At 43.2% G+C, this 13,653-nt stretch overlaps 2 protein-coding genes across 9 annotated transcripts in view; one reads left to right on the forward strand and one right to left on the reverse strand.

Annotated features, from left to right (window-relative positions):
* Positions 1–4,791, reverse strand: part of TMBIM6 (transmembrane BAX inhibitor motif containing 6) — a 49,534-nt gene extending 44,743 nt beyond the window's left edge. The window contains exons 1-2 of the mRNA XM_072135194.1: positions 4,710–4,791; positions 2,069–2,143 (exon numbers count right to left, since the gene is read on the reverse strand). The gene's annotated coding sequence lies outside the window, so the exon portion shown is untranslated. The remainder of the gene's footprint in view (positions 1–2,068; positions 2,144–4,709) is intronic.
* The window catches only part of FMNL3 (formin like 3), a 65,647-nt gene continuing 55,423 nt past the window's right edge, over positions 3,430–13,653 (forward strand). For 6 of the 8 annotated variants that reach the window (XR_011853107.1, XM_072135173.1, XM_072135175.1 and 3 more), the window contains exon 1: positions 5,052–5,319. Coding sequence is in view for 5 of the 8 variants with exons in the window: in XM_072135173.1 (XP_071991274.1) it covers positions 5,212–5,319 (108 nt within the window). In the remaining 3 variants the exon portion in view is untranslated. Of the gene's footprint in view, positions 3,481–4,860; positions 4,907–5,051; positions 5,320–13,653 lie in introns of those variants that run through there. The other 2 variants (XM_072135176.1, XM_072135177.1) reach the window with 2 other exon arrangements.

A 13,653-nucleotide genomic window follows, 5' to 3' on the forward strand; every position in this document is an offset into this window, starting at 1 on the left:
ACAATGTCATCTAGACCTTTTTCTTCTTTCACACTTAAAAATGGTCCCTTATCACACATATAGATTTCTATATAATTTCTTTGTCCTTCCCATCCCTTAATGCTATCAGGTACTAATATTGATTGTTGACTATTTTGGATGTCTTTTATAGTTTTCTTTGCCCTTTTGATATCTACTCATAAGATTCTTCACATAACCATGATGCTGTGCGGGTTGCCCCATGACCTGGAGGGTTTGTGTTCTTCTCGACTCTGGAGCTTGACCGACTGTTGATGTATATTCGTCTTCACCTGACCCTTGGGATTCTTCAAGGATGAGCGCTGATTTAACGAAAAAGGAACAACAACCTGTTTGCCACTGAACTTACCACCAGACTCTATTTGAATCCTTTGACTAGCCTTTAAGCCTTCTGGACTTCATTTACTTACTTACCTTTTCTGTTTTTTTTATATATATTTTGGTATTTTTTCATATTAATGAATTTAAGATTACGAATTGATTATATATACCGTATATACTCGAGCATAAGCCGACCCGAGTATAAGCCGAGACCCATAATTTTACCACCAAAACTGGGGAAAACTATTGACTCGAGTATAAGCCGAGGGTGGGGAAATGCATTGGTCACAGACCCCCCCCCCAGTATATAGCCAACCAGCCCCCTATAGTATACAGCCAGCCCAGCCTGCCCCCAGTAGTATACAGTTTGCCCCCAGTAGTATACAGCCTGCTCCCAGTGGTATACAGCTTGCCCCCAGTGGTATACAGCCTGCTCCCAGTGGTATACAGCTTGCCCCCAGTGGTATACAGCTTGCCCCTAGCATTAAAAAATAATAAACTTATATACTCACCCTCCGGTGGCCCCGATGTGCAGCACTGCTACCACGATGTCCGCGCCACTTGTCTTCAGGCGTCCGCGCCGCTTGTCTTCAGGCTTCCGCGTCCGTCTTCTTTCTTCTGCTGGGCGCCGCCATTGCTCTCTCCCACCTAGTATGACGCGCCGCTGCTGACGTCATACTAGGCGCCGTCCGAGGGAAAGACATGGCGGCGCCCAGCAGAAGAAAGAAGACAGGCGCGGAATCCTGAAGACAAGCGGCGCGGACGCCTGAAGACAAGTGGCGCGGACATCGGGGGAGCAGCGCTGCACATCGGGGCCACCGGAGGGTGAGTATATAAGTTTATTGTTTTTTAAGTATTTTTTACTTATAGTATAGTTTTATTGACTCGTGTATAAGCCGAGGGAACATTTTTCAGCACATTTTTTGTGCTGAAAAACTCGGCTTATACATGAGTATATACGGTACTATGTACATCAAAACAATCTTTTTCTAGTTTCTGTGAACTAATTTCAATGCTTTACGTATTTGGGTAGCTGTTGAATCCCGAGGTGACCACCTCCCCTTCTTGTAATTCATTTGTTTATCTCCATTACTATCACTAACGTTTATTTATAATATGTATATATATATTAGGATAATGAATGTGTGACACTGTATTGCACTTTAGATATTCTCTTTTGGTCTAATTGGCTCTTTTCTGACAGTATTATTAATGATGCACGATTATGCACTATTGAATGCACTTTACTGTGAGCCATCCTGTGTAAAATTAGTATAACCATAGTATAAACATTGGATATTGATAAGCATTGCTACTGTAGGCCATTCTCTGTTTCAGTGTATATATCTAAAATTTCTAATCATGAATACACCTAACATTTTCAAAGCAAGTCTTTATCTGTCCATGGAGTATAATGGGTCTGATATGTACAAAGAGCAGGGTCAGTCAGTGACATATACAACATGTGAGTAGCATAAGGGTCATTATGCTATCCACTGAAATCACGAATGACATTATGACATGAAAAACGGATGTTTGGATGAGCCCTAAGGCCGATTCACATGTGGCAATTACGTTGCATTTCCAAACGCAACGTACAGACTCCTCCTGTGATCATCTACGGAAGTAAGATTAAAGGAGTATTCTCGTCTGGGCATTAACATTCAGTTTGATTAATCTGCCATATATATACATTTCTTCAATTAGACGTTATTTTAAAAAAATTTACCTGGGTGAAGATGATTTCTTCCCTTAGAGTCAAGAATATGTCCTTGGATACGTCCACCTCTGCTGGAGGGATTGCCTAAAGAAACAAAAGGTTTTTGTATATGAAATGTCCAGGAGTTACTACATGTCCCATAGCCGTCCTGTGGTAATAAATGCTGAATCCAGGTGGTCAGGCAGTACTGAATAGTACATGTCTGGCCACTGCTGCCAGAGTGCGGGGTGGTCGTATCCGAGGAAGCCAGTTGGTTTCTAAGGGACAACATGGCTACATTTCTGAGAAATTATCTTAACACATAAACATTTTTTTTAATAACATCCAATTGAAGAAATGTTTACATGTGGCAAATGAATTCAATTAAATGTGAATGTCCAGATGGGAATACTCCTTTAAGTCTGTGTGTTGCATTTTCAAATGCAATGGAATTTCCATCTGCACGTAGCCTCAGCCCCTCTCATAGTTGCGTTTTTCCCACACACGTTCTTCATATGTTTTTGATGTGCAGATTGCACTTTAACCCATTAGCCCACAAGTGTTTGCGCCAGTTTTCTGTCTGACTTTGCACTGAAAAGAATGTGCAAACTGCGTCCACATGTATTTATATATGTGTCTGTGCAAGTTTAGTGTTGTGGCTGGACTGTGTGCAACAAGGCAGAAAAAATGTGCCTAAAGGGGCGTGTTAGTGCTTAGTGCTTTTTGCAGTTTGCGCTGCAATTAAAGTGTGAAAAAGGCCTAAGATCCTGCCAAATGATAAATCTGCCCCATTGAATACAAAGCGGCACATTTACTTGCCCGTCCAGAGCAATTCATTGATTATATTACTGTCAACATTGCATTTATGCATGTGTTAACATAGCGTTAACAAACACGTGTTTTGTAAATGCAATGTTGGCAGTAATTAGGCAAATCTCCTCTCTTCAGTTGTTCTGATGCGTTTCACACCATATACATTGACGCCATGTGTGAATGCAGCCTAAGGTTTTCCTATGCCAGGACTGGATTGGAGTGGATTTGCTCATAAATTTGGGACTTTTTGAAAAGTCTGGAGTAAGTTGTCTCAAAGGACATCTTCCATCAGATTGACTGATGGAAGACTAGTCTTACTAACACGTTATGACTTCATTTGCTAGGAATTGCTTTTATTATACTCCAGATTTTGATGGCAACGAGTTTTTTTAATGTCACATGAGTGCCTCTTGTCTCTACCGGCTTATCATTTAATAATCACTCCCCTCACTTGTTGAGTCCCACTTGGTCCCGCCCGTTGCAATCTTAATGGGTGGGATCAGGTAGGAACTGGACGAATAAGGGGAACGATTATTCATTTATAGCGCTCTGGTGACGTAAGATCTGGCCAGATCGACCTCCAACTTCACTCGCAATAGAGCACCGGTGCATGGAGCTCAGGAGGGAAGGTAAGTATGAGGGTGGGGTCACATGTACTGCCAGCGCTGTGTTTACAAAAGCAGCGCTAATGTTCAGGGTTGGGCCTTGGCCCAATTCATATGCGTTTCTATGGAAGTGCATGTGATCAGTAACCAGAACCCGTTGTCTTGCATTAAGACAATGGGGCTCATTTACTAAGGGTCCGGGGAGCGCATTTTCAGAGTGCATTTTCGTTGGTTTGCGCCGCATTTAACGGGGGATTTCGGCGCACACGATCGGATTTTGGCGCATCGGCCCGTCCAAATCGTGGATTGCAACAGGAGCAGGTAAGTAAATTTGCCCCAATGAGTTTTCAATAGAAAAGCATATGTGATTTGGCAGTGTAAGTGGTACGTGTGACCGTACCCTCAAAGAAATGGGGGTGTTTTTTAAATTCATAATGTGTTCATAACGTGGCACTAGCGCACAGGGGGCAGGGCTCGGCCCAATTGCATATGCGTTTCCAGAGAAACGCTAGCGGAATGTGTGAACGCGCTGTAAGGGTGATGCCACACATGGCGTTTTAAACCCATTTTGGTCCGTTTTTAAAAAAGCAGTCTGTCAAAAAACGCATGCCTTTTAAAAAAAAAAAAAAAAAAACTCATGCATTTTTGAAAAACGTATGAGCTTTTTAATGGACTTCTTAAAAACCGACCAAAAACGGGTTTAAAACTCCACGTGTGACCGCATGCGTTAATAACGGGTTAACGCATGCGTTAACATTGTGTTAACAAACGTAGACGGTAATGTAATTAGGCAAATTACCTCTCATCAGCTGTTATAATGCATTTCAAACGAAATGAAAACGCGACCAAAACGCAACGTGTGAACGCGCCCTCAGGGTGCCTTCCCATGTGGCATTTTTTTGCGTTTTTAAACACATCCAAAAACGCAAGTGGGAGGGGGGGTTTGCCTGAAACACATGCGCTCATTGCAAACGCATATGCGTTCTGCTCAAACCCCATTCCACTTTAATTTTGGATGCGTTTAAAAACGCAAGAAAAACACCACGTGGGAAGACACCATGAAGGGTTCTTTTTAAATGAAAAGTGTAGAAATGTGACAATTTTAAGACAGAAAACTGACATAACTGCAATGATACATTATTTTGTGTGTCTTCTCTTTATTTTGCATTGGACTAGTAGTTCTAGGGTTGTGGACCCTACCCATAATGCATTACTCCCCAACCATGACTACAACTTTACACACAGCACTGCACCTTGAAGCAGTTTTCCAGTTTGTGAAGGTCCTAGCAGCTGTTGAGACCATTAGAGGTGGGGGAAGGGGACACCTGGGAGAGTGGAACTATTTTCGTCCTGATTGGTGGATGATGTCACAATAAGATGATTCCTGCGATGACGTCACTATAGAGAATACATAGAACCGGGACAGACAACACGTGACACACGGTACACGGTAAAAAAGTTACATTGACACAACTGTTGCATGTTCCCGCCATACGACACCAGTAGAGGGCGCTGTGTGACTGGAATTCCACAGGCAACCTCTGCTCCAATGAGGGGAGAGTGTATCAGGCAGTGTACCAATGGGGCCAGGGATGAGGGGCGTGGCTTGGAGTGTGCGGCTGGGGTGAATGGAGCTGAGCATAGTGTGGGCTGCGAGGCGGGACTCTCTAGTACAAAGGATGGGTCCCGGGGACTTTGTGTCGGTGTAGCGGGGGACACCCGGCTTGTGGGGTGCAGTGTACCGGGCTCCCAAATATGGGGAACGCGGAGAGTGCGGGGGGAGCCCCGGGAACCCCCTTATTACCTCTGAAAGTTCCGATGCCGGACCCGGGGGAGCTGGAGGAGAGGTTCGCGCTGGTCTTGGTGAGTTGTGAAGTTACTTTCTTGTGCTGGTGATGTGCCCGGTGATGGCCGGAGCGGAGAGCCTGAGGAGTGTGCGGGACCGTGCCCATAGTGAGCGGCCGCTCCTGGCCTCAGAGGTGCCCGGGCACCGGGGTACAGGGAGCTTGTACCCCAGGGGTACCACACTGTGACCTGTATCTACAAGCTGCTCCATACTGCATGTGGGTGTCCGGTGCCAGGACTGACTTGTTGGCAGGGCCCTGGGTAATCCTTAACTATTTAATGGTTCTTAATGGCTGCGTCCTGTTATGACACTTTGGGCCAGGGCAGCCTGGGCGGTGATGCCCGTGGAAGGGGCAGCCTGGGCGGTGATGCCCGTGGAAGGGGCAGCCTGGGCGGTGATGCCCGTGGAAGGGGCAGCCTGGGCGGTGATGCCCGTGGAAGGGGCAGCCTGGGCGGTGATGCCCGTGGAAGGGGCAGCCTGGAGCTGAAGTAGGGGTTGATTGGAGGGTTATGCTTGAGCTAGGTGCTGACTGTAAGGTGATATCTGTGGTAAGGTGATGCCTAGTGGTCAGGGCCAACTGAATGGCACGGTAATGGCTGACAGAGTGGGGATAGCAGGATGAGTGCCATTGACATCCAGTGATACCCAAGGTGAAGCCATCTCTGGAGAGATGTACAAAGTGAAGGTGTTCTGGATGATGATATCCGGGGCAAGTGCTGACTGAATGGAGGTACCAAGAGCTGACGACTGTACACTTTTCTGGACGGACTGGATGGGGGTACACAGGGTGAGGGCGTAATAGATCTTGTTAACTGGACCATGAAATCTGGTGCCAGGGCCATTTAAACTTGAGACCTGGTGCCAGGCCCAACTGGGCGCTCCTATCCAGGGCAAGATGTGGTCTAGGTGTGGCCATATCCACATTTGGCATTTTGGTGGCTATACTTAAGGCTTTGAAGGTCATACAGAAACATTTTTTCACTGAACTATTTTAGCCAGTACTGGGACAGTGTCTTTTCTTGCCTGCGGGCATTAAGCAGAATTAGACGTCTGCCCGGTGACTGTACCGCCGGTAAGAGGTTCTCTATCCCCAGCCTTGATGTACTATGTGAAGTTTATTATATGTCCGTCTGGTTGTGCTATGTCTTGGCTCTTGTGCTCCCATTTCCCTCTTGTTGGCCGTCTGGCTCGTGTTTTCTGTGTCGGGTCTGTCTGGAGTTTTCGCCTCTGGTTTTGGTTACGTTTTTGTCTCCCACTATGGATCTGGCCTGTGATGACACTAGGGCTCATTATATACTGCCTATTTGTTTAGGTCTGGAGACCTCCGTCACTGCTGTCTTTTTCCTTTTTTTTTTTCTTCTCTTCAGTGGAGAACTTTTTTCCCTTGCTCGGCTGAAGTCTCTTTTGGGATTTGAGGAATTTGTGCATAACTCTATGGAGGAGGCGTGTTACAAGGCCGCTCCAATAGACAGCTACTTCTTATGGAACAGGAGACGCATCATCTCCAGACCAACGGAGAACAAATGTCAGTTCTTTACCTGAGGACGAGTGCTATGTAATGGTAGACGCTAAGGCTGTCTGCTTCTAATATAGATAGATTAGACAGGCAGTGCATGGGGGTGGCTGACATGAGGCCATCAGAGATTATCCCAGATTGTCCATCTTAATCTTTCCAGAGATGGCAGAGATTAGGATTCCATAATTAACTGCTTAGTGACTGACGGTTAATTGGTTTCATGTAAAAGTGAGGCTCTGCTTTCATACATCATTTTTTCGGTAAACAACTTTTGATTGATTTTTGCTCAGTTTTTTTTTTTTTTTTTGGTCCAATGTACTTATGTTTACGCTTCAGATCCCCGAGACCTAAACTTAACTGATATGCTGGACTGAGTTTGTAACTTGTAATGTAGGACCCAATCAAAACAGAAGGAAACGCGCAGAGATATTATTATTATTAATTTTTATACAGCGACATTAAATTCCGTAGCGCTTTACAAATCATAAGTGATAGTTAGTTATTTTTGATGAACTGTAATCTAGGATCATTGTGGATGGTTGAATGTTCAGCAGTAAGTGCGATTCCTTGTCACATTGTCACCGGCAGACAGCAATAGGCAATATATGTGATCGTAATTAATATTAGTATTCAATTTTCTTGTCTAGTAGGCCTGTTCCTGGCATGAGATGCAGATTTATTATATAATGCTCACATACCATATGCACACATCATATTATACACTCATGTGATGGTTACTGTCTCAGATCATAGCTCAGAAGGTGAGTGGCTTCTACAGTACGCAGATCCTTATATGCTAGTCATACATTGGGGCAGATTTATTATTCGGAGTTAACATATGGACTGTATTTCCTAGACTATGTCCTCTGATCTATTGGTCAGTGTGCAATAAAGAAATATTTCACACTTGAGTAGAGTCACCTGTACTCACTTCCCATGTCACAAACTACCTGGTAGATAACAAGTTAAATTATCTTTTCTGATTTTGTAATTTTTGGTCCTGGTTGAGTGACAGCATCTGTGTTGTCAGCAAAGAGATTGGATTTATCATGACCAATACCATGTCCTCCTGGAGACGAGTGGCGCCAGGGGGCGCTGGCAGCTGCACATACTATTCTGGAATCAGTGGGCATAGTTGTTTGTCAATTTACATTCAATAGCTGTCAACTTAATTTATATAGCTTTTTTAATGAGTTGAAACTATGTAAGATACATGGCTGTAAACAGATACTACATCAGATACTATATTCTTCAGAAGTCCCCAACAAGGATATGATTCAGTGGGAGGGGGTAAAGCGCATTCACTGGCGGAAAGACTACTGAACAATGGGTAATGAACTACAGAAATGACCATCTAAAACACAGGAAATACTCTCCCCATACATTGTTTAACCTGTTACAAACATCATTGCAGCGTCTCAGTAGGTGGCATTCCTGGAGTATCTGCTATGATGCATATGAAAAGGGGTCCATGACATTGAATGTCTGGGACTGGGTGCTTCATGGCTCTCCTGATCAGATTACAATAGGATGGGGGCGACATGCTAGATTTAATCTGTGTGGTTGAGACAGAACTGGTTTGTAGTGTAAGAGTCCAACTCAACCAACTACCATTGTCCTAAGGATTATCTACCTAGAGATTACATTGACTGCTCCTTCCCTGCTGCTCCACTGAAAAGCATGTCTTCTAAGATAACTGAATATTACCATGTATTGGAACCTATCCATGTATTTGATCCCTATCTCTTTAAGAGATGATTCATTGTGGACACTATTGAGACTCGAGGTTTCCTCATTGCTATAATTGTTCTGGAGATCCTTTCCACATGTGAGGGAAGATGGTTAAATACACTGCTTAAAAAATAAAGTGGACATTCCAATAACACATCCTTGATCTGACTGAATGAAATATTCTCATTGAATATTTTGTTCTGTACAAAGTTGAATGTGCTGACAACAAAATCACAAAAAATCATCCACGGAAATCAAAATTAAAGTGGAAAAACACACTACAGGCTGATCCAACTTTGAGCTAATGTTCTTAAAGGAAACCTACCACTTGGGATAGGGTTTATAAGCTGGACATGCCGTGCACCAGCTCAGGGTGAGCTGGTGCTGACGCTTATCTCCGTTATGTTTTTAAATAGTTTTAAAGTGTTTTAACAGTTTATTAATGTTTATATCCTTACTGGCTTTCCCGCACCGGGGTCCGCACTCGGCGCACCATGCGCACAACCGTGCGTGCATCTGAATAGGAAGTGGTAGCGCGCATGGTGCGGGAAAGGATATAAACATTAATAAACTGTTAAAACACTTTAAAACTACTTAAAAACATAACGGAGATAAGCGCCGGCACCAGCTCACCCTGAGCTGGTGCACGGCATGTCCAGCTTATAAGCCCTATCCCAAGTGGTAGGTTTCCTTTAAAACAAGATAAACTGAGGCTCAGTATTGTGTGTGTGTGACCTCCATGTGCCTGTATGACCTCCATACAACACCTCAGCATGCTCCTGAAGAGGTTGAGGATGGTCTCCTGAGGGATTTCCTCCCAGACCTGGACTAAAGCGTCTGACAAATCCTGGACTGTCTGTGGTACAATATGACGTTGGTGGTTAGGGAGAGACCTGATGCGCTCAATCGGATTTGGGTCTGGGGAGTGAGCGGGTCACTCCATAGATTCAACACCTTTATCTTGTAGGAACTGCTGACACACTCAAGCCACATGAGGTCTAGCTTTGTCCTGCATTAGGAGGAACCCAGGGCCAACCACACCAGCATATGGTCTAACGAGGGGTCTGAGGATCTCATCCCAGCATCTAATGGCAATCAGGTTACCTCTGGTGAGCACATGGAGGGCTGTGCAGCCCGCCAAAGAAAGAACACCATTACTGACCCACTGCCAAACCGGTCATGATGAAGGATTTTGCAGACAGCAGATCACTCTACATGTTGTCTCCAGACACTGGCACGTCTGTCACATGTACTCAGTGTGAAGCTGTTTTCATCTGTGAAGAGGACAGGGCATCAGTGGTGAACTTGCCAATCCTGTTCTTCTCTGGCAAATGACAAGTGTCCTGCACGGTGTTGGGCTGTGAGCACTACCCCCATCTGCGGACGTCGGACCCTTGCAGATGGGTGAAAGCAGCACCATCATTCAAAAGTAACCAAAACATCGGCCAAAAAGCATTGGTACTGTGGTCCCCATCTGCAGAACCACTGCTTGTGTTTTGCTAGTTTCCTGTGAAATTGTCAACCAGTGTTACTTCCTAACTGGACAGTTCGTTTCACAGAAGTTTGGTTCACTTGTAGCTATAAAGTGTTCCCTTTATTTTTTTGAGCATACATCTTTGTAGATGTAAAATAAATAAATAAACGGATTTTCCACATGCATGAAGGGCTTGTTTCCTCTCTGAATGTAAGTGATGACAACAAGTCCCTTGTTCATGTGACCACCTAGCCAATCGCTGGCCTCCTTGGTCATCGCCATTCATGTAGTGCCAAGGGATTGGTCTAGCAGTCACTTATGCAGTTAATGTGTTGTCATCATTTCTGATCTGGACCCTATAGGGCTGGATCGGGAGTTTCTTCAGTAGATGAATATGGTTTTACATTTGTTTATAAGGATCTTATTTTGTAAGTGCCTTGTATACCCCCTTCATGATGTAAGCACTGCCAGGGAATTTTCTAACACTTGGCTATCTCTTGGAGTTTCCTTCAAACCACAAAGAGGAAGTTGACCAGTTTATTTGTGGGTATTTCTCTATTACCTAATTGAAAACTGCATTTTTTTTTAAATCAGGGGGATTCTCACTAGGAGATGATAGGCTGGTGTGTGAATTCATGTAGAGTATTCTGCTTTCACTTTTTTTTTTGCTCTTTTGTTAGTGGATGAGTCAGAAAAATGAATCAATAAAGATAATTTTTGTTATCGGTAATGTCATTGTGGTTGCTGAGCGTCCAAAGACTGATCTGCCATGTAAGGTGTCACTGTTTTCTAGCCAGTTATTAGATATTGATTGTTGATTACTAAGCCTGGCATATAATCTATATTAGCAATCATACTGGAATGGGGTCCATAAAAATTATTAAGAGGTAATGCATTTTGTCACATCTTTGGGTGCTCCAATTGGATTCCAACTGCCTTCTACCCACTTCTTGAAAAGTATCATGGGCTTCAGAAACTTTGTGTGGTTTTTACACTGAAAAACTGATAACTTCTTCCCACTGTTTTTCTACACACCCAATTATCACTTTCCCACATGGACTGTCAAACTTTCTTTTACTTCAATGACCTTTCCAATGTTCCAAAAGCAGTTTTTTCTTCACATTTTGAGGTTGTCTTGACATTAGATTGTATGTAATGAGACCTTGTTTTGGCTAAAGGTCTGATGTCATCTGTACGATATCCTAAATTCTTTTCTTCTGATGTATATCAATTATGTAATCTCTTGACATTTCCATTGCTGGTGGCCTGGCATGCACTGTGGGTATACCATCATTCAATCAGGGCTTTATAATAAGTTTTTTTTTTTTTAATGTAGATTACTTATGGTGAAGCCTTTAGGAACACTGAATGCGTTGGCACAACCTTTTGATCTGAACTTTATACAGCGCCGGTGGATTGATAGCTGCACTTCACTAAAGTAAAAGTGTATAAATGATGTAATGCCACTTATATACTATACATATATTATATATACTAAATATGACTTCTTCCTTGCTGCTTCAGTGCCGATGTTGTAGTGGTACATTTCATCCTTCTTTAGCCAATCACAGGCCTCACTGGTGCTCTTAGAATGTATGGTATGTAACCATTGAGGCCAGTGTAAGGCAGGTCATCATTGTTGGATCCTATATACTGCGTTTTGTACAGTTAGTGTTATTTCTTAAAGGGAACCCGTCACCACTATTTTCACAAATACAGGTAGTGGCAGGTTCCCATAGAGCTCTAATAACTATCTGACACCCTGCTTTTAGCTAAAAATTGTTCCCCTCAGATCCCCATAAAATCAGAGTTATAATCTTGCCTGGTATCTATGCAGCTTTGGAGCTAGTCCACGGGGGCGTGGCCTAATGTCATGTGACCAGGGTGACATCATCAAAGGTCCTTGAGCTACTTAATATGAAAACTATACCCCATGTACATATCTGACCACATAAAACCATCACAGCAGCCTCCATGGACTTCTACTCCTCTCCATGCAGGCTGCTGTGATTTCATGTGATAAAATATGCTGTGATTTCATGACATATATGCTTAGTGTACAGCTCCTAATGCTACAAAAGCTATAGGACCTGCGATGATGTCACCCTGGTCACATGACATTATAGCAGCATACAGAGATAGGGATGGGGAGGAGCTGCTGGATTCAGCCCGGGGAGGCCACGCCCACCTGGACTACATGTAGCCATGCTTAGTTACCAGATAAAACTATAAAGTTGAATATATGGGAATCTCAGGGGCATAATTTTTAGCTACAAGCAGGGTGTCAAATAGTTATTAGAGCTCTATAGGAACCTGTCACTAGCTGTATTTGTGAAAATAGTGGTGACGGGTTCCCTTTAAATTCCAGAAAAGGCATGTAAGGCAGAAGCATCACCTAGATGTCACGGTACATAAAGGTAGATGGATTTATTGAATGTAGCTATGTATAATATGTAATCTATCTCTATCGCAGTAATACTAGTTTTACAGACGTAAAAAAAGTCATTCTGAAGCGTATAATTATGTGGGGTATGACTACCAGTCCAACAAAACTGAACTACCTTCTTAAAATAGATCAGAAAGTATCCGTTGTGTTCTCCGCAGACGAGTTATATAATTGGAGGTTATAGATCTTTGAGGAACTAAAATGAGAAGGGGATATTAAAGGGTTTTTGGACTATCTTGAGGATAGACCATCTAAATCAGACCAGAGAAGGTGTTATTTCTGGCATGTACCAAATCCCTGGCAGAACAATGCCTGCACAGCCGCTACCAAATGTATTATCATCTGAGTATTCGATGTTAGGGTGAAACCGGTCTGAAAATAGCAACCAATCACAGCGCAGCTTTCACTTTTCCTGATCACTATGTGCAATGAAAGTTGCTCTCTAATTGGTTTCTATAAGCAATAAAGATGATTATTCTTTTAGGGTATGTTTGCATGGTATGTGTGATCTGTAGTACTTGCAGCATAAATTTACATGTTTTGCACAAGGCGAATCTGTGCCAAATCTACAGTAATTATGCTTATTTGCTGCATACTTTCTGTAGATTTGGCACAGATTCACCTTGTGCAAAACATGTAAATTTATGCTGCAGGTACTACAGATCACACACAATAAAAACCTCACGACTTGTGCTTGCTGATCCTCCCAAATGCTCTTAAATTATTATAGTAACACAATAGGCTCACACATACTACAGCAGGGCCGAGTAAGGGCAAAAGTATATTTATCCAGAAATACGGACAAAATCTGCCTGCTAACATACTAACCTCTCATGTAACGGCATCTAATACAACCAGAAACAAGTTGACACATCCATTTATTATTCACACTGCAGAAAAGTGATTTTAGGGAATGGTGCAAATGTTCTGCAGCCTTCTCTGAACTGGAATGTGTACGTAGCAAAGTATAAACATTTGCAGCATCTACAAGAGTGGGACAGTTTCTGGAGGAAGAAAAACAATTCTTATGAACTCCCAACAGAAATCTTGGATCGCTGTGTTGAATGGTTCCCACTGAGTTGCATCTGTTGCTCCTCTCGTCACACACTGTATTTCTTTTAGAGTTTGTGTCTGTATGGTATAATACAGAGGGCCTCTGTCAGTTTAATGGGGGTTTACAGGTG

The sequence above is a fragment of the Engystomops pustulosus genome, chromosome 2 (genome assembly GCF_040894005.1).
Source record: "Engystomops pustulosus chromosome 2, aEngPut4.maternal, whole genome shotgun sequence".
Taxonomy (NCBI): domain Eukaryota; kingdom Metazoa; phylum Chordata; class Amphibia; order Anura; family Leptodactylidae; genus Engystomops; species Engystomops pustulosus.